Genomic DNA, 21,423 nt, shown 5'->3' on the forward strand with positions numbered 1-21,423 from the left:
CTGGACAGGTCGCCGGTCCATCACAGGGACACACGGAGACACACAACTATGCACTCACACTCACACCGAAGGAAATTTTAGAGACACCAGTTAACCTCACAGGCATGTTTTTGGACGGTGGGAGGAAGCCGGAGTACCCGGAGAGAACCCACGCATACACGGGGAGAAACCATATTCTTTCTTGCCCATTATAATATCTTTAATTCCCCATGTTGTTGATTGAAATTGCAGTGATGTTTAACATGTTAGCTGTATCACAAGTACAGGGGAAGATGCTCAACACAGGGATCAAAGTTTATACATTTTTTAGTATTTATCTTGTTTATTTGTTTAAAATCCCAAACGTTCTCCAAACAGTCTGTTTCCTAAACCTAAAGATACATTTTGTTGCTGCTCAGGAGGCAGCACAGCTCCAGTGTGGGACATTTAAGGCCCTGTGAGTAGAACTTGACAAACATTTATTTTGGAAGACTGAGAGATTTTCTTGAAAACTTCAGAGAATATTGATCAACTAATCACCAGCAGTGACTCTTGTACCACTAAGATTTAATACAGATTAATGATAAATATCTGCAATGTTTCAATTTCAATATTTTCTTTACTTTACCTTGATACCACACCAAGAATCAATGTCTATCTTATGGAATACCAAAGGGAGACTTCAGAACACAAACACTCAGTTTTCATTCATATGATGGTGCGTGCATCTTTGCTTTGTCTCTTCTTTAGGACCACATGGGTCCATCCTTTCCTGGCTGTGGAAGCACTAAATAAGTGGTGAAACTGTTGAGGCAGATGGGCTTTGTATTAACATCCTATCAAAGCCACTCTGGCCTTTTGAAAAACAATGTGCTCTTTGTTGTGCAGCTGCCGAACAGCAGGTGATGCTAAATCATTTTGTTATTCTGTTTTATTTGCAACATTAAATACGAGCGTCTCTGCGGGAGTTTGTCTGAGCGGGGGGGGTTGTTCTGCAGAGTAATGGCAGCAAACACTGTTTTAAAAATCAATTGATGCTCCCTGTTTCTGCTTTTTGTCTTGACAACTCCCTCCAAACCAAACACAAACATCTGAAATTCTGAAAGCGACGGCCCTGCTGCAGTCGGTGGTCGGGAAAGATGTTTGGAACTCTGCATGTGCTGAACAGCTGACGTGCACAGCTCTCACCTGGCTGGCCAGTGGACAGGATGTTCTTGGGGATGCTGACTCTGTCTTCAGAGCTGCGAGCCCAGTCCACCATGCCCCTCCAGCCCTTCATGGGGAAGTTGATGTCTGCGTGACCCATCACTGGACGCTTGTGGATGCTCAGAACTGCAAATCAGAAGGGGTGAGAACTGAAACACTGTCACAGAATATTTTCATCATATCATTGTCACACTGTTCAGTCTGCTTTATACATCACACATGCAGGATGTCTGTCCATTCTGGATTTACAATTCAGATCGCTCCAATGTTGCAGTATGATCCTTGCCTAGCAAGCCAGACCCCTACAGCAAAAAGCTGTACAGGGGTCTAGTGAAGCTGGACAGCAGTGTGGGCGGGATAAACGGTTGTCTGTTAAGTTGCCTCTGAACTCAATGCCACGCAATAGGATGGTACAACAACCAATCAGAGCGATGAAGAAGGATTACGTAGTCAGCGCGACGGAAAGTACATGGTGGAGTGTAGTCTAATGTCAGAGAGGAAACTCCGAAAACGTCCTTTTTTTTCAAGAATAACTTAAGTGCAGTTATCTGTTCGTCTCGCAAATAAAAATGTATATTTAAATCTTCTAGAGTCGCTGCCAAAGCCAAATGGAAAGACTGTTGGCTGGGTGCAGCCATTGTTTACCTCTCTCTGGAACTACACACTGAAACGTCGCACCTCCGTTGTCACTAGGTAGCCCGGCCTCGGATCCCGCTCCTCATGATTTGATTGTCCCGATTAAGTTTCGATTTTCAACTGACTAGACTCACCCGGGAGCAAATTCAATATGCGGTCGCTAGGGGCATCTAGATTTCTAGGCTAGTATGATCCCTCAGTGCACCAATCAGAGTTTGACTTGGTTCAAACACAGGACTTCGTTCATTCTCTGGTCAATCAGGACTGATCCAATCATGCATGTCGCCGTGGGCGGCTGCCTCGGTACTTTGCTCTCTCCTACTTTTAGCTTTTGTCTTTGTTCTTGTTTATGTCTATGCTTGTTTGTTTTTTATCTGTTTGTACCAGCTCAGTGAAACCGAAGTCAGATTCCTTGTGTGTTCACATACCTGGCAATAAAAGTGACTCTGATTCTGAAACACAAGTTTTCAGGAGGTTCAAAATCAAATTTAAATTCAACAATAAATGGTAGGCTATTTACATCCAAATTGTAGGAACTTTTTCATATGTGGGATCCTCTTTTTAGGTGGATGAAACTCTTCTTATCTGTAATGACTTTTTTGTGAACATCACTACTGTATGTATATGAACATATCCATCATATTGCTTAGAGAACATAAAGCTAGTTTTCAGCATGCACACTTTTCTCACAGTAAATGCTCTGGAGCAGTGGTTCCCAACCTTTTTATCCTTTAACTTGAATCTCCTCCACCTGTTCCACCAAAAAGATGTGCTCACATGCGTGCAAGCAGAATCATTTCCAGAACTTTATGAATTTCACGAACCAGGATCAGTCATTTTCTTTTACTTTCATGAAAGAAACAAAGAGAAAACTAACTGGTGCCACCCTGGGGTTGCACACCTCAGATATGCTGCTTGTGATAGCTCAATACAGGCCTTCATTTGTATTGTTCTAGGTGTCTGAGGGCTGTCTGCACCACATATGAGCTGCTGAACGGGGGAAAACCAACAGTTTGTCATTTGATAAACACAAACAAATATTTTCTTGCCTCTGAAGCTAAACTTGGAGCCGATGGCATTTCATGTCCTCATGGCTGCAAATGCAGAGGTCCAGCCCTCACAATAAGTAGGCTTTGTTACAATGGGACTTGATTTTCTCCCAAAGCATGTTCACTTGCTGAAAACTGGTGCACTTATCAGCGCTGAGTAATTGTGTGTGCATCTTCCAAGCATTCCAAGCATCTTTGAAGTGGGACACAGATCATTACCTCTGCCGGTTGCTTTTTCCTTCAGTTTCATAAAAGCACTTGTCCAGTCAGCAACCAGTGCACCTCTGGGTGCAGCAGCGATGTTTTCACATTTCAGTGTGTGTGTGTGCTCTAAGGTCAGAGAGATGCAGGGGGCCAGAACCGAAGGCAGTTTGCCTCGTGAGAATCCGATTTAATACCAAGATTTGCTAAGTTGATTTATTATGAGCTTGCTTTGTTTGCTCTTTTTTCCTCTCTGATGCTGCTGATGACTGCTCTGGGTGTGGGCATGGCAACAGATGCAGGTTTGATAACAAAACATAAAATAAAAAATGGAATGTAGATATCTACACTGCAAATTATTTGGTTGTTACCAAGAAAAAAAACCTTACATTTAGAAGTGCTAGATATTTTTTCTTGTTTTAAGAATTCATTTCTTATTTTAAGTCTTCAACTTAACAGTATAATCTTATATCAAGCAAAATTTGACTTTTTTTTATCTCAAACAGGCAGGGAATCATAAAATGAGACAATTAACACTTAAAATAAGATGTATTACGTTTCTCCTCCAAAGTCTCATCAAAGTAAATCTTGTTTTAAGATTCAATAACAAACTCAACATGCTAGAAAATATCTGAAAACACTTTATTCTTTGGATTTTAAGCATATGACAAATGTTTGTTCACAAAACTGCCTTTGTTAAATCTAGAAACAAGACTCCTTCAATCTTAATTTAAGAAATCTTGCCAAATCAAATTATCTTGCTGCATGGACAGATTTTTTCACTTGTTTTGAGTACCTTTTCCCTTAGTTTGTGTTTTTTATCTTGTTTGAAGACCCCTATTTTTTGCAGTGTATAAATAAATGAAAAAATACATAAATAAATTGGTAAATAAATAAACATATTCTCCACTAAAGACTTTTTCTCTTCTCTTTTTCTCAGGAATAGCAAACTGTTTAAATCTGGTGAACTCTGATCTAACTGCAGCATATATAAGGAGATGATGGAGTGTTCTTTACATTGCTTTCCTTGTGTTTGAGGTGTAGCAGGAGGGAGGAGGTCAGCTGCCCCAGGGGAAGTATGCTGCCTACGTGGGCAGCTATTTGGTTCCAGACAGCGAGCGAGGTGGCACCAGTGTAAACAGGACCTCTCATATGGCCTCAATTCTTATCTACTCTCCCTGGACTCAGCTCAAACTCTGCATCGTTTTTACCTGGAGGTCTAAAAAAAAAGCCTGTGATGTACACTATACTGTTTTTCCAGTTTGAATGTGTAAATATTTACCAACCCTTGGGCAATGGAGAGAGGCAGAAGAAGGCCGAGAATATAATGGAGAATCTGTGTTGAGTCCTGCTGCTCAGGGGAGAGCGTGATGTTCACCTAATGTTTTGTTCTCATGGAAATACTGTGATTAGAAATGAAATGCGACAGAAGGATTGTGCTGTGCCTTGGTGGGGTAAAACATGTCTAAACCTAACACCTAAATAACAAATAGAAACAATAGCCGCTTTCGGACTGTAGGAACCTTTGGCAGTTCTAATAACCTTTTAATCCGCGGGGCCGTTTTCTCCCGTATTCGGACATACAGGAACTCGGGGCTTTCTCCCTTAGTTCCTATAACTATTTAGCTCCTTCTCCGAGGTCGGGTCTTTTCATAGTTCTTATAGAACGAATCTAACGGAGGTGTGTGGTGGTCGGTAGCTACGCCCCATGTCATGCTATCATGGCTGAAATGTTTCATCATACCACACAGACACAACCGGTGGGTGTTTAATAAGTTAAACTTACACTGGTCTCATTTGTCTGCAGCGCTCTGCTCTCCTTTCTTCCTTCATGAAATGAAAAAGTATCTCCTGACTCTCTCTGTGAGCTTTTCCAGCCTCGATATTAGACGCCTGATGTGATTGTCCATGATTAATATCACCATCATGCAGACCATGAACACAGTGGCCTCCCCGCTCTCCATATTAGCTTCTTGGTGGTGTTTTTTCTACTCTCCTTACTTTTACCGTTTTGTTTTGTGTTTGAATGTAGCGCTAAACGGCTAACGGCTAACACGTCACTCAAGCAGACAGCTGCGCGCGGCGCATCAGTCCCTATCAGGTCCCGACTCATGTGCGAATGCAGACTGAAACAGTTCCGCTGGGGAAGGATAGTTATCAGAACGAAATTCGAGGAGGGTAGTTCTGATAACTACTTTCTTACAACGGTCTGTCCGAAAGCGGCTATTGTGATTGAGGCGATTCCAAGGTCCAAAGTTAGCTCGAGGTCCCAAGTTAATACCTTCAAACCACTGACTCCAGATCAGCGTTTCTTTGTTTGCATTTTTGTAACCAGTAAGAGATTTATGGGACCAAGAATAAATGCTAAATGTATACCTATGTAGAAATGTACTGTACTTTTATATGAGGTCTGGACTCTGGCTGGACCAGTGCAACACCTGACAGAACTTCTGCTTTCATGGAGCTGCTCACACTGACTGATGATCAGTTGATCAGAGCATTGATCAGCAGCTCCCGGCTGCTGCTGACCCTCTTAGTTCCTGTGGAAGCAGGACGGGTGGACTTAGCTTCTTACACACTGCTTCTACAGTTTATCTTAGTTTTTGCTCAGTGAATAATAGCACAGCGTGTGATGTCATGTGTTGCTGTTCATCTGAAGTTGTGCTCACCTAATTCTGAAACCTGGTAAGGTCCAGATGATTTTTTTATGATCTCCAACTTAAAATTGAAACAAAACTTTGACTGTATTTATGTTATAGCCACAAATTACTCAGAAATATATGATGAAACAGCATTAACAGCACAGCAACTTACCAAATGTCAGCATTTTGTGAATTTATCAAGTCTGTGCTTTTTAATCAGTTGAATGAAGTCTCTTTAACAAATGATGACACTGCTTAACCACAACAGACTGCAAGCTACTGTATAATTCATCCTAAGACTAAAGAAAATGTTAAGTTAGTGATGCTTCCCATGTGTTGAGAGCCCTTTGTCGAGGTTATTGTTCAGTATCTTTAACTCATGGCCACACACTTTGAAGCCACAGCTTTAATATCACTTCCCACGCATTTTGGATTCTTGGTAACTTTATGCTAAGATCTGCAATAATACGTCACTCATTTTTTTCGAGGAGGTTGCATTTAATTATTCTAGGCGGGTGTCTCCAGATGGCCTGGATAGATTAGAAAGAAAAAGTGCCAAACAAATTGTGAATTAATGTGCATGTCCTGTCACTAATATTCCGGACATAAGGATGTAACACTGGAGCTGATTTCCTCAAATCAACTTCCCCTTTTCTCACTGTTGAGGATCATTGTTGTGAGATAAAGTCAAATAAATGATGAGAGAAGAAACCTTATTTGATAAGCAGACAAATCTCCTGGATGGAGATAAGACTGACCTAGGTTATCGGTGACTTCATACATGTCTTGAAAATCTTTCATCCTCAGGCCGATGACATCCACAAAGTCCTCCACCAAACGGAACAGTTCTTTGATGTTGGGCCCCAGCTGAGAAAACAGAGACACACGAGAGCAGAATGAAAGAAAAGAATTAGGAATCTGAGGTGACGATTGGGAACTGCTGTTTAAAATTGTAGGCAGATATGTCAAAGCCTGGCTTGCTGATTAGGTGCCAGCGTCTCGTACTCTTCACAGCTATGACCAACATACACACGTCTGCTTGATCTGTTTGATCTGCATGAAATATTAAGAGACTTTTTTAAAATGTCAAGTCGAATGATTATCAAAGAAAAATGGTCCTATGTGTTTTAGACTTCTTCCAATGAATTGATAAAGATGTTGATTAACTATCAACACTCTGATTAAGTCTTCATTTGGAATACCAAATTATTTCAAACAATTGGACAACTTCTTCTCCCTCCACTACAGTTGTTGTTCCCTGCAGCTCCTCCTCCTTCCAGCATCGCACTCTTCTCCTCAGCAGGAAGGAAAGGATTAGTTAAGGCGAGACACGGCAGGCAAAATCAGTGATTTCATGCAGTGGTCAATTTTTAGATTTTGGGCCAGTCTACTCCTTCAATATGTGTTATTTCAAATGTTAAAATGTTTATTTCATCACATTTTGTTTAATCGCGGCAGTACGTTTCGCCCAAATTTACCAAAATGAATTCCCCTATTTAAATCTTTAAATGCCGTTTTCTCAAAATCAGTTTTTTGTATTTTTCCAGTATCAATATCTCAGCCTATGGAGCACCTACTAACACCAAACCTTCCAGTTATACACTTAGCAGTATTCTGAAGATATTTACAGAAGGATTTGTTGATAAATCCTTCCTGGCCTGATTTATGTGACATTATAATAAAAAAAATGGCGAAAATTGATGTTTTTTAGGCTATGGACAGTATATTTTGATTTCCCAGGAAATAAAAGCAGATATCCTGAAATCCCTCTGTAATTTTCTTTTCATTTTGTGTGTAAACAAAATGAAAAAAGAATTTTGCACCTGGCTTTATCATATGTTCAGATCTATCTCCCGGAAATATATGCAAATGTGCGCATATTTAATGAGATAATGCCTAATTTGCATAATTAAACATACAAATTTCTAAAACTTGTAATACATTTTTTTCCATACTTGTATAAGTAATCAACTGAGGAAGTTTCATGGTGATATCTATCATTTTAAAATATTACCCTATTCACCTGTAGTGTCTGGCCTTAAGAAAAAATTGCATGCCTGCAAATGTAGGTTTTTTTTCAAAAGATTTATCGCTTCCACGTCATAAATTTGATCAAAACTAAAGTAGAATAATAAGAATAGAATTCAGAATGGATTTTAAGTTACAGGAAGTATAGCAATAGCTTTTCCAGCTTGTACTGTGTTCGCCTGTTTATCCAATAATCTGGTTATTCATTCAAATCCAATACAAAATTTCAATGTACTTTCGGCCAATTCCACACGGAGGGTGGAATTATTGGCTTTATGGAGGACTAACATATACACACATGTGTGTGAAAATGGTGTGTTTATGTGTACTCTTCTAGATTTTGTTTTTGGTGCATCATAATAAAGAAATAACCAAGAAAATTCTCCTGCACATCAACTGCCTTCATCATTCAAAAACCTAAAATAGTTTCATAACATATTATATTGTCAGCTGTAAATCATTGCTGACCATTTTCCAAAGTAACTTGGGTTTTAAAGATGTTTTCCTCCCACTGCCGAGCTACTCCCTGTATCATACAGAAAAACAAGCGGCACAGACCTGAAATATGCCAAATTTAACCACACAATTCATTTTCTCACACTGAAAATGTCATTTTAACTGTAAGTTATTTGTTATATATTATTTGTTATGACCCCAATGACATGTTGGTCAGCACTGCTCACTGATCTATATTATAGGGAGTATAAGGAATTATTCACTGAGTCTTGTCAATTTTTTTCTTTTGCACAAGTTTCTTGTGTTTACTTTGAATAATTATGAAATTTCTGTTTTGCCAAAGATATAGATATTTTGCAGGGACATCATGCACATGTTTTCTCTGCTACAAGTTGAGGCCTAAAAATTCAATATCTGCATGATATATATATATATATATATATATATATATATAAAATATAGTACATTATAGCTACTCTGGAAAATATTGGAAAGTGGTGAACCAGCTGTCATTATATATTAAGGTGAACGTGATTCTGGTTACGAAAGAAGAAAAAGCCCACTGCTGAACTCAGCTGCCGCAGCAGCAATATTAGTGATAGGAACAATAAGAACTGTAATAACTGTGCCTCCTTTCTTAAATCAGGCCATGCTGGAGGAATAATCATCTTGTGCACAAAGTGTTTCTGGGCATTTGAAGTGCTTTGAGGAGAGGTGGTTGGTTTAATTAGCACTGCTCCTCTACCTGCATGCTGACACTCCTGAGAGGAGGCGGACACTGGATGGCTGTCTGGAGGCACAGACAGAAATGCACAAATGGAAGGCTGCAGCAGATGGAGGAGTGGGTGTTTCTCTTGACTTGGTTACTCATTAGCTACAGCTATTTCTATCTCCTCATCTGTCCTTCTCTTTACCGCTGTCTGTCTGCAAAGACACAGGTGGGCTGTTTGTCCACCTGTGTCTTTGTCACAGCGCTCACTCACCAGCTTCAGGGTTGCTATTACTGCACACAAAGTTTAACAGAAGATGAAATGACAGAAAAGGTGACAGTTTTGGAAAGAGAAGGTGATACAAACCAGTTGTGCTTCTTCCCATCTTTCTCTGTTCTCTTCCATCAACAGATTGCTGACTGAATGCACAAAATTCTGAAATTAAAGATAAAATAAATGGATCAAGACCTACCCTTAAAGAACCTTAAGTTACCCTAAAGAAGGCTGTGATCTGTATCAAATGTCATTATGTAAAGTGTTGAATCCAAAAACTGCACAGATTTACCAGAAATGTAGAAAAACATGAGAATAAACTTTTCTTAGTCCATATGGACAACTTTTCAAATTGAGCCCAAATTATTGTTGTATCGTTAAGATATTTTTTCTCTCCCACCTATAACAAACCCTTAACAGCACAACAAACAGCACCAAACTATTTGTGTTACCCTCATGTCTGCGCTGCTGGGGCTGTAGTATGCCCTCCTGAAGATCTCTGTCATGTTTTTCAGCACATCCAAGATGGCCAGCAGGTCGCCGCTGTAGCTGGTCCCATCACTGGATGTGACCCTCAGCTTGGTCATCACTTCCGAAACTCCATCTCCCACAAGGCCTCGTTGTGCTTTGGACAAATGTTCTCGAGTCTGATGGAGAAAATGGCTCCTGTTACCTCTTTTTGGAACATCTCTCAAAGATCATTGTTCATGATTCATACTTTGGTGTCTTCTTTAGTTGGCTTTATGTTGCAAGATTTTGGGAGGATACTCGCAGCACAACATACCAGCAAGCCTTCACATAATACGGTTTGGAGTCTATCCCAGTCAGGTGAGAGGTACATTACACTTTGGATACATCACTAGTCCATCACAGGGCCACACACTGCAAATGATTTGGTTCTTACCAAGAAAAAAACCTTACATTTAGAAGTGCTAGATATTTTTTCTTGTTTTAAGAATTAATTTCTTATTTTAAGTCTTCAACTTAACAGTATAATCTTATATCAAGCAAAACTTGACTTTTTTGTCTCAAACAGGCAGGGAATCATAAAATGAGACAATTAACACTTAAAATAAGATGTATTACGTTTCTCCTCCAAAGTCTCATCAAAATAAATCTTGTTTTAAGATTCAATAACAAACTCAACATGCTAGAAAATATCTGAAAACACTTTATTCCTTGGATTTTAAGCATATGACAAATGTTTGTTCACAAAACTGCCTTTGTTAAATCTAGAAACAAGACTCCTACAATCTTAATTAAAGAAATCTTGCCAAGTCAAATTATCTTGCTGCATGGACAGATTTTTTCACTTGTTTTGAGTACCTTTTCCCTTAGTTTGAGTGTTTTTTATCTTGTTTGAAGACCCCTATTTTTTGCAGTGTACAGAGGCAGACAAGCATGCACATTCACACATTTAATCTGATATGTATGTTTTTGGATTGTTGGCTGAGTACCCGGAGACGTGCAGAGAGAACATGCAAACTCCACACAGAAAGATCCCAGCTGAGATTGAATATGAATGCTCACTAAAGTCTGTATGCTGCGATAGTCGTTGGAAATGCATTTCATATAGGTGGGATTTTCCCAGTAGGCCATGCCCTCCTCATCCAAGGTGCAGCGGCGCAGGATAAGCCCTGCATGGGGACACACACAGCAAGGGTCACCGAGGCACTGAGGGTTGTACCACCAATACTGGCTTCCATGGGACCCTGTTGCATGAAGCATGCGAGCTCACCCATGGCGTTGGGAGGACAACGGACCGCTGCTGTATCCCCAGCGGGAGTCATCTTCCATACAACGTTAGAGAAATTGTCCTCGCCACATATTTCATGAGGTTCTGTTTACAGAGAAGTACAACTGACTGCTTTCATTTTGTATGAGTCACATGAACATGTGTTATAATATGGGTCAAGAATTTGTCTGATTAAACAAACTGTGTTCCCTCTCACTGACCTGGACATCTCTTTTCATTACAGCTACGGACTTCTTCTCGTTCTCCAGGACAAGGCTGTCCTCCAAAAAAGGGCCCATAACAAACCCTGTTTCTCTGTTGGGTCCCTCCTCCACAAGTTTTAGAGCAGCCAGACCACAAGGACCAAGGCTGCCACTTGCCATCCACTGAGAGAATGAATTCAGCATGAATTTGAAAAATGTAAAAGTTGCATACACACCCTACCATTTCATGTTATTCAGTGTAGTTAATTCATGAATTAGAATACAATTCTGAACTTAATCAAAACAAAAACAATTGTTTGAAATATGGGAAAACGTTTGTGATGTAAAGCACTATAAAACAGTTTAAGGTTCTGTACCAATAATATGAAAGAGTAATGGAGGAAACAGCTGCAACTGACAACACAGTGTTATTTATTTCAGATCAAAAATAGACATGAGATCTGAGACAACCGTTTGAAATATCAGAACACATCCTTCTAAAACACATATACAGTTCTCGTACCCGGACACTCCCCGAGGAAGCAGTCGACCGTCTCCAGCCACTCTCCTCTGCATTCAGAGCCCCCGTACGAGGGGCCGTTACACTCCCTCGTTCTCTGCATGGTCCCGTTGGAACAAGTGGCCGAGCAGGAGCTCCAGCTGGACCACTCATTCCAGACTCCGTCCACTGGGGGCCGGCACAGCAACAGCAGAGAGAAAGCAAGCAAACAAGTCATCTGTAGTTGGATTATGAACTCAACTTCAAGGGCTTGTGAATGGGGTTAAGCATTCACTATCCCTCGAGAAAACCAGCTTTTACAACGTCACATAGGGTTCATTTACACTGCAAGTCTTGATGCCCAGATCTGATTTTTTGCCTAAATCCGATTTATTTTAACGTGTGGTTACACGAACTTTAATAATGTGACTCACATCTGATTCACGCGATTACACTTGCCTATCACCTGAAACATCGCACATGCAAGTGTTTACCAAACTCTGCTGCCGAGGCAAATGGACAACGTTGACATAGGTGTGATGCTAGTGTTGCGGTACATGAGAAGTTCGCCCAACATTGGCAGGATTTTAAGGCAGAGAAGGAGGAAAAGGGCCATTATTGCGTCCTGAGCTGTTCAGAGGAGTGTCTGGGTGCGAGACCGATCCCAGGACTGGTGAGGGAATGTTGTGGCGGGCTTTGATGAAGAGCAGTGGGTCAGCAATTTTAGAATGAGCTGACAAACTTTTGATATGCTGTGCGAGAGTTTGTCCCCATTCTTCTCCTACCAAGACACCACATTTCAACGCAATGTGTAAGAATATCCGATCTGCCTGTTTACACGGCGGTCACATTGTCACATATCCGATTCGTATCTGATAAATTTCCACATATGAAGGAGGCCTGTATCCGATCTCAAAATATCCGAATGCATGCGTCCTTGTCCTATTTACATGGTCAAAAAACATATCCGTGTCACATGAGAGCAAAAAATCGGAATAGGGTAACATTTAACTGACAGTGTAAATGTAGCCCTAGATACAAACGTATATATATATGAAGAAGAAAAGGATATAGGAGAAAAAAGATGAGGTTAGGTTGTTTTTCTGTGGCTCACCTGGACAGACAGCTATGTTGCAGAACTTAGTCTGTTTCTCTGGTCCGTCGCAGGGATCTCCTCCAAACTGTGGAGGAGTGCAGGTCCGTGTTCGAGACCTGTAACCTCGGCCACAGGTCGATGAACACAAACTCCATGGTGACCACTCGTCCCATGTGCCGTGCACTGCAATCAGAGCAGCTTAGGTGTGACTTATAGTGAGACAAACACAAACCACATGAAACTGAGTGCACGATCTGAAATCTGGTTCTGATATGGGGGGTAAACTGCAGGCACATTCCTGCCTCCAGGAAAGGGAAGAAGTCACCCCGGGGGTAACATGTCTGTTTGTAGAGGCTGTTGCATGGGTTAGTAGGACATGGCAGAAGGCTTGGCGAGCGCTGGTGGAAGGCAGAAGGGGGTGACTGGGGGCGGGGCTTACCTGGACAAACAGCAGAGTTGTTGCAAGGTCTCTGCTCTCGCAGTGGCCCACTACACTGGGTGCTGTAGGAGGAGGACACACAGAAACGAGTGCGACTCTGCCAGCCCTCCCCACATGTGGCAGAACACACACTCCATGCTGACCACTCCTCACCTGAAACTGAGTCTTCTGAGGAAGAGGGGATAGGTAAAGGATAGGGGAGAAAGAGGAGGAAAGGAAAGGAAAGGAAAGGAAAGGAAAGGAAAGGAAAGGAAAGGAAAGGAAAGGGCCAAACTAATTATCATGCAGGATGCAGCCTCTGTGGCCACAAAGGGGAAGGGTCGTGGTTGAATAAAGGGCACCGAACACTCTAACTGTGCCACATTTCAGGGGCCGCCTTCATCAAAAGTCTACTATTTTCTAAAAGAAGGATGGAGCTGTTGTGTGCCGAAGGTTCCTTTTGAATGTGGCTGCTACATGGACTGGTCACTTAAAAAGTTAAGGCAGCAACTTGTTCATCTTCCACTGTAGATGCTCTCCTGTGTGGAAACGTAGATACAGCCCACCCCTCTATGTCATCACTGTCCCCTTGAAGGGAGGCGGCCCCTGAAATAAGACCTAAGCTTTCAGTCTGCTTGTCTTTCGTTATTTGTCAGACTATAGTGTCATATCCTTTGCATTGACTTCCCGGGGAAGTAAATGCCACTGGCTTAGGATATGCCAGTCATTTTTTCACGGGCAGTGACTGTTGATTTGATGAGTCAGCAGACCAATAAGAGACAGCTGGGCAGTCGCAGTTGGGGGAGGAAGGAGAGGAAAACTCAACAGGAAGTTGGGAATTGAAAAGCAAATTAAAGTGATACTCACTCAAAGTCCGTCTTTGATGGAATATTTACACCCCACCCAACTTTGACAGGTAGGTTTCTATTGGATTTTTTTTCCCAAAGACCAATAGCTATGGTAATCTCAGTTTATATTTGTTATAGAAGCTAATTACGCCAAAGGTTGTTGTGAGCAAATATCATGATGAGTGAATGAAGGAATTTGAGCTGACCACGAACTGTTCACAGCAGCCTTCACAAGGAAAAAGCTCAACAACTTTGAAGATTTTTTTTTTTATGAGCATTATCCTAAAGACAAAGATGAGAAGATAGAAAGCACTCAGTTGTTTGTATGTGGACTGGAGTCAGGAGGAGATAAGCTTTGTTTAGCTTTAAGGCAACAGAAATGTTGATCAGTTGAGCAATGTTCAGCAGCAGCTGAGCAACATTCAGCAGCTGAGCAATGTTCCACAGCAGCTGAGCAACGTTCCACAGCAGCTGAGCAACGTTCCACAGCAGCTGAGCAACATTCAGCAGCAGCTGAGCAATGTTCAGCAGCAGCTGAGCAACGTTCCACAGCAGCTGAGCAACGTTCAGCAGCAGCTGAGCAATGTTCAGCAGCAGCTGAGCAACGTTCCACAGCAGCTGAGCAACGTTCAGCAGCAGCTGAGCAACATTCAGCAGCTGAGCAATGTTCAGCAGCAGCTGAGCAACGTTCCACAGCAGCTGAGCAACATTCCACAGCAGCTGAGCAACGTTCAGCAGCAGCTGAGCAATGTTCAGCAGCAGCTGAGCAACGTTCCACAGCAGCTGAGCAACGTTCAGCAGCAGCTGAGCAACATTCAGCAGCTGAGCAATGTTCCACAGCAGCTGAGCAACGTTCAGCAGCAGCTGAGCAACATTCAGCAGCTGAGCAATGTTCAGCAGCAGCTGAGCAACGTTCAGCAGCAGCTGAGCAATGTTCCGCAGCAGCTGAGCAACGTTCCGCAGCAGCTGAGCAACAACGTTCAGCAGCAGCTGATATCACTGTGGCTGAACATAGATAAAGAAACTGTTATTTATCAGATAATGGCTCCTTGGTGTGGTCAAATGAAGTTTATAATGCTCTCCAGGAGTTGTTTAGCACTGCACGGTTAGCAAACTGCCTCACAGCAAGGTTCGGATTCAAATCTTGGCTTTCTCTGTGTATATGTTTATCATTTATGTGTGTGTGGGTCTTTAATGGGTAATCTGGGAAAGCTAATCTTCAGTTACCACAAACATGCTTAAATCATTTGGCATTTTGAAACTGGCCACGTGAGCATGTGTGGTTGTTTGTCCCTGCGATGGCTTGTTCAAGGCTGTGCACACCCCAGCCTTTTCCCCTCCGGCAGCAGGGATAGGCTCCAGCAACCCTGCCACCTGAACGGGATGAAGTGGTAAAGAAAATGGATGGATGGACTCTACATGTCCGTCAGTGAGTGGAAGTTACCCCTGCACCTATGTTCAGCTGCCCTACACATGTCATCCAGCCACATACATAATGAGACAAACAGGAATCTTCTCATCTAAGTCTTGACATGGTCATGAATATGTGCTGAACTATTTCTTTGGATGCTGCTCCTGTTTTCGGGTGCAGTATCACTTTAACAGAGTGGAAGGACTGGGTTTGTTATAGTATTGTACAGACAGGGCATAGTGGTCTTTTATGGCCTGAAATAAATGCAGTTTTACTGTTCAGTCAGGGTTCATGTTGGAAGTAGTCCTGCTGCTATGGGAGATTTTGATAGATGTGTATATTTTGTGTTGTACAGGTGTGGTGGTCACCCAAGCTGCCAGAGTGACTGATGCATGGGATCCCTCTGCGTCCCGTTGTCTTACCTGTTTGAGCGCTCTTCTGTCCGCCGCGGGGCTTGTCTGCATCGTCGCGCTTGCGGCTGTCCACAGAGCGAAGGGATTGGCTGCGGGAGAGATGGCGACCTTTGCCTAAAGGAGGGTGAGGCAAGGCCGGGGGGGAGGAGGGGCGGGGGTTAGCAACCAGAGTTTCTTCACTTCAGGGCACAACCGTGACGTGATTGGTCACCCAGAGCAGCATCAGCCAAACTTGGGACTTGTGTTGTGCTGTTGGTGTTTATGTGCCTTTCATGTGTGCAGTACTCTGTTTGATTTCATGTTGTTTAACAGATTCTTCAGCTGGAAAAATACTAATCAACACATCCCAGCTTCAGTAATGGCTATCTGCTGTGGGACATCCACCACCAGTTCTGCACAAATGAAGAAAGCTTGGAGTTTTTTTCTGAAAGAACTCGCACTTCTGGGTAAACAGCTTCAAGATAAAGGCGATTTGCTTCAGCCTTTTGTGGGTGAAATGATTTTGAGATCTAGTGGATGCATGGTCATGAAAAAGGTTGACCGTGTCACTTATTTTTCATCGATCAAAGTCCCCTTTCCAACATGCACTCCTTAAGCCAACACGCTGTGGTACAGAGAATGGATACACCAGCAAATGAATGAGATTTCCAGATAAAGAAAAACACACTTTAAACACCCAACTTGTACAATTTTTAACTTCAGAAACCCTCAGGGAATGAACAGCTTACCTGTGCACGACTGGGAGTTGCAGGGCCGGCCCTCCTCCACGACCCCCTCACAGAGAAACGACTCGTCTGGGGGTGACTGACAGGTCCGAGCCCGGGTTTGGATCCCGCCTCCACACTCGCTGCTGCACTGTGCCCACTGGCCCCACACACTCCAGCCGCCTGCAGACACACACACACACACACACACACACACACACACACACACACACACACACACACACGCACACACACACACACAGACACACAGTTACAGCCAGGGGTGAGGCTAGGGTATTTTTAGTGGTGCCGAGGCACCACCGTGAGATAGCTCGGCACCCCCTGGCTCAGCACATTTTTAAAATATTATATTATACAAAAAACTTGCTCTGCCCCTGCGCAATACTTTGGTGCGACTGGCCAATCTGGCAACCATGTGTGTCCGGCAATCCTGCTTCAAAACGAGGCTTGTGACCAGTCCACTTATCAACTACATCTCTTCTGACTGGTTGGCACGTTCACGCGACTGCTTGCCGCTAGAGTTGTCTACGGCTTGGCATTTTGTTCTGGTCATAAGCTAGCTGTTCCACACATAGAATTCTACATTTCCCAAAATCAATGTTGAGTTATCTTCAATATTTGTCTCAGGCTCTCTGTTATCCCTGTCAAGCCACAGTCTTTTGAAATGAAGAGGTCAAAATTGAATGTTGTAGGGGAAAACACTTCTCAAAGCAAAACTAATACGTCTTCAAAATTTATAAATGTACTAGTTCGCCTCAATTAGTGAGAAATAATGTGCCTCTGTGAGCACTGGGGGCTGGGCACCCCTAAAGACCAGATCCTAAAATCGCCCCTGGTTACAGCCATTGCCAACCTGGAAGCTAAGTTTTTCAGTGCTGAGTTTTTCAGTTGTAATGCCATTTACTGATATCATTCAACCAAGAGTGATTTTCCCATCCTATACTCTAAAGTCAGTCCGGTTTTCCTTTTCCAAGAACTGACAGAGTATAGCACATTAGTGAATTTTGCAACCTTACAAGGAGAACTCTAGAACTTTTGGGACACAGTCGTCCACCAAAGCTGAAAACAGAAAGGACGTACATCTTTCAAACCATCATGTTCAATTACTAGTTTTCAAACTATTACTCACATAGAAAGGATCTGTTTTTCCATAAAAGCATTAATGCTGTCATCACAGCAGATGGACAGTGGATAAGACAAGAAGAGTGAGCACAGAAAAAAGTGTTCTGGAGCAGCATGCAGTGAACATCCCGCACTGATGCTATCTAACAGTGAAAGAGGATCTTTCCTCTAAAAACAGAGGTGTTATGAATGCCATTGTCATTGTCAAATTCCCCGTTTGGCCATTCTGATTTAATGCACTCCATTAAGATGTGTGCTGATAGGAGCACTGGGTGAAGTGCTGCTGAATGTCTTTCTCTCTCTCTGTGTCCTGCATGCTCATAAATGTTTAATGGCACAGACAGATGCCTTTATGCCCCCACAGGCAACGACAAATATGTATTAATCTGCATGAATAGAACATGAAGTTGGCCCGCATCCAGACACACTCGGTTTTAATTACTCGCAAATCAATTTCCTTTGGGTTGAGGCTGGGATGAGAGAGGGCACTGTGGAGAGCACTTGATTCAGTCAAAAGAGTCACACATGTACACACACACACGTGCACACACACGTGCACAGCTCCTCTGCTGCGTGTCAGCACAATGAGTCAAACATTATAGACTGTAAGAGGCAGAGTGCAGTCAAATACTGTGAGTGCAAATCTAAAGACAGTGTCCACTTCCCTCAGTAATTAAATCACTTGTCGACTTGAAATGATCAAACCCAATTTGCATTTCATTATTCATTGTGTTATCTGATTTTTAATTACCTGTAGAACATATCATATTGGTTATGTACAAAAACAAAGTAATGAAGTGATTCGGTTCAAACTGAGTTGAACTCAGAGATACAGGCACACATGCTGGGGCTGTATCTATAGACATTATATCTATAGAATAGAAGGAAAGAGAAAGAAAGTGAGCAGCTGTCAGCTTATGTAACATGTAAAGCTTAGTTCCTACTTGATTCCAGCTATGCGGTATGATAATTATGAGCTGTTACTCCAGTTCATTTGAGTTTTCTAACCCACACAGCTGAAGGATAAACTTAAGTTTGCAGTATCCGTGGGTTTGGAGGTGGACAGTCCTGCTTAGATCCCAGCTTCAGTCCTTCAGTAAAATACTGAACGCCATATTGCCCCCGCTGCACTCATCACTGCGGGTGTGATAGACTGCGTGAACAGACTATGCATTGGCATATGTGTATTAACTGTTCTATGAACGGTACTGAGAGGCGCTTTAAATGGTCAGCACTATTGGGAACATTGCAATAAAACTGCTATGATGTGTTTCATTAACATATCTGTCTTTTACTGCTACAAATCCTGCAATGCTAAAGTGATTCATTCAATATTGTATGGTATCTTATTCTTTATTTTTCTATAACCAATACAACACAATCTCTGCACATTCATAAACATAGAATAATGTATATTTGTTTCTGTCTTACTGTCCTTGCTGCTGTAACATTGTGGGACTAACGAAGGACTATGTTATGTTGTCTTATCTTACTATGACACAGGATTTACCTGAGGCCTTGATGTAAGAAGAAGAAGCAAAAACCTTCCTGAACACAGTGGAGAACACTATTCTGATCGTAATGGCTCCTTAACGTCTCAATCAGATGTTTCCACTGTGACCTTGGACTGAGCAAAAGTTAAAGCAGCCGGGTTTTCAAGGACTGTGGTTTAGAAAAAGGTGTCTTTTGGCATCTCTGCTGTTATGCATCAGTTGTGGCAACGTGTGATGTTGAAAGCCAACGAATAAGCAAGAGAAGGGGAGTTTACCCAAAGAAAAGGACAGATAGGCTGTGTTCGAAACCGCCTACTACATACTACATACTTGCAAACGGCATACTCATCTATCAGACAGTATGCAGAGCGTTTACCCACAATGCATTTCGCTCCTGCCCGAGCCGAAATCAGCCGGCCTGAAGCTGATTTCGCTTCAGCTATAAACTCTGTAAATATATAACTTTAGCAACATTTGAAACATTTTCAGGTGAGAAAGTAGTCGTTTAGATCCCCAACGTGTTGAAAATCTGACAAAATACCGGCTATTTACAATTTTGTTCCCACGAATTCAGCGCTACTAAAGCTAGCCGCAGTGAGCAACGCACTTCCGGTTATTTTCCCAAAATAAAATACCCGTTGCCTTTTATCATAGGGAAAGCCATTACGATACAATTGGTGCTTTTGTTTTGAAAACAGGAAGTGAACCTACCCTCATTGTAGCTAGCTTGAAACTGCCGTTTTGACAGGAAATGATGATCGGCGACGTCAAGTTACGTTGCATCCTGGGTAGTTTAAGTATGAGTAGTAACCTCATGATGCATACCCAACATTTCGGCAAATCTAGTATGCATCCGGGAAGTTAAAAAAAGTTAAAGTTAGTAGGAGTAGTGGGAGTAGTAGGAGAAGTAGGCGGTTTCGAACACAGCCAAAGTCCACAGAAGGTGGGAGGAGTGAATGGGAGTAACTGAGTTGCTGGACTTCTGTCTTGGAGACTTGAGACTGATTCTCACATTAAACTTTTTAGGTATATTTAGACACAAAGATTGCTCGATAAGGGTGTTGCTGAGCCCATAAACTGAAGTCATTCATCTGTGGAGTAAACTGGACTTTACTGAAAGTCCATGGCTTCTTTTACAGGTAGCCACATCCCTTGCTCCACTCTCTGTCTTCCTTGCCGAACCTCTGAACACAGAGGGGTAGGGTAGCTGGGTGGCTTGTTCTCCTGCAGCCCCCTCCCTACAGCCCTAACCCAACTGCACGAACACCTCCTCAGCTGACCAAGCCAAGGCAAATGTTCACCTGAGAATCCACCAACAGACGCTTGAGTGCTAACTCCACTAATGGCGCTTTTCCACTACCTCTACACGGCTCTACACGGCTCGCCACGGCTAGGTTTGGTTGTGTTTCCATTACACTTCGTGCCTCCTGGACGTGGGCGGGGTCGTCGTAACACAGCTGCGCGTGTTGCTGCTCACCCAGTGGCTTTTTGTCGCACAGAAGGCAAGAGAAGAGAGCCAGAGAAGACTCCTGGCCGCCAGACAAAACAGTATTGAAAAGTACCGGAGAGTTTTGTTACGAGCTTCAAAAAGACGACGTTTGGTGGTAAGCTAACGGTTGCTAACGCTAGCTTTTATTATCCGCGTTATGACGCTTCCAGTGATGACACTCATTACCCAATCAGTGGAAGGCAGTCAGCTGACGTCACGTTTTAGTAACGCTTCAGCCCACTTGGAACCAGGGCTGAGGTGGTACGAAAAATCGTGCCGGTTGCAGGTACGGCGTGCTAGTGGAAACACGCAATAGCGCGCCGTGCCGTGCCGAAGCGAGCTAGTGGAAAAGCGCCATAAGACCAGAAGAAGTGACCAGAATCATTCTTCTAGCAAGCACAAAGGATTTACAACAAAGACTGGACCGTAACAGGACACAGTACTGTCTCCAGCCCTTTGTTTCAAGGACTAAACTCTTTCCAGGACTGTGGTGACTAACAACAGAACACACTGGGCGTTAGCATTAGCGCCAGGGCCACACAGCTTAGCACAGCACATCCCTTGTTCTGAAAGCACATGGGACTGAGTTGTCTTCTCGACAGTGAGGTTAATTATAGACGAGTTGGTGTTAGTTGTGATCTTGAATGCAAACTAACCATCCTCCTTTTGTTTAATCTGGCACCTTCACATAAGTCACACAATAACATTTGAAGTCTTTGTTAAGCAGAACTGGACACCTGCAGAGATTTAAACATCCAACTCTGCATGGCAGCACATCTGCATTCATATTA

General features: G+C 42.6%; 1 protein-coding gene across 8 annotated transcripts in view; it reads right to left on the bottom strand.

Annotated features, from left to right (window-relative positions):
- The window catches only part of adgrb1a (adhesion G protein-coupled receptor B1a), a 219,380-nt gene that overhangs the window by 89,956 nt on the left and 108,001 nt on the right, over nucleotides 1-21,423 (bottom strand). For 6 of the 8 annotated variants that reach the window (XM_075464670.1, XM_075464671.1, XM_075464668.1 and 3 more), the window contains 12 exons: nucleotides 16,532-16,690; nucleotides 15,813-15,917; nucleotides 13,153-13,320; nucleotides 12,732-12,896; nucleotides 11,642-11,806; nucleotides 11,137-11,301; nucleotides 10,919-11,020; nucleotides 10,711-10,817; nucleotides 9,633-9,827; nucleotides 9,274-9,342; nucleotides 6,472-6,580; nucleotides 1,168-1,311 (listed from right to left, as the gene is read on the bottom strand). In XM_075464670.1, the coding sequence (XP_075320785.1) occupies nucleotides 1,168-1,311; nucleotides 6,472-6,580; nucleotides 9,274-9,342; nucleotides 9,633-9,827; nucleotides 10,711-10,817; nucleotides 10,919-11,020; nucleotides 11,137-11,301; nucleotides 11,642-11,806; nucleotides 12,732-12,896; nucleotides 13,153-13,320; nucleotides 15,813-15,917; nucleotides 16,532-16,690 (1,653 nt within the window). The remainder of the gene's footprint in view (nucleotides 1-1,167; nucleotides 1,312-6,471; nucleotides 6,581-9,273; nucleotides 9,343-9,632; nucleotides 9,828-10,710; nucleotides 10,818-10,918; nucleotides 11,021-11,136; nucleotides 11,302-11,641; nucleotides 11,807-12,731; nucleotides 12,897-13,152; nucleotides 13,321-15,812; nucleotides 15,918-16,531; nucleotides 16,691-21,423) is intronic. The other 2 variants (XM_075464672.1, XM_075464667.1) reach the window with 1 other exon arrangement.

This window comes from Odontesthes bonariensis, chromosome 5 (genome assembly GCF_027942865.1).
Source record: "Odontesthes bonariensis isolate fOdoBon6 chromosome 5, fOdoBon6.hap1, whole genome shotgun sequence".
Taxonomy (NCBI): Eukaryota; Metazoa; Chordata; class Actinopteri; order Atheriniformes; family Atherinopsidae; genus Odontesthes; species Odontesthes bonariensis.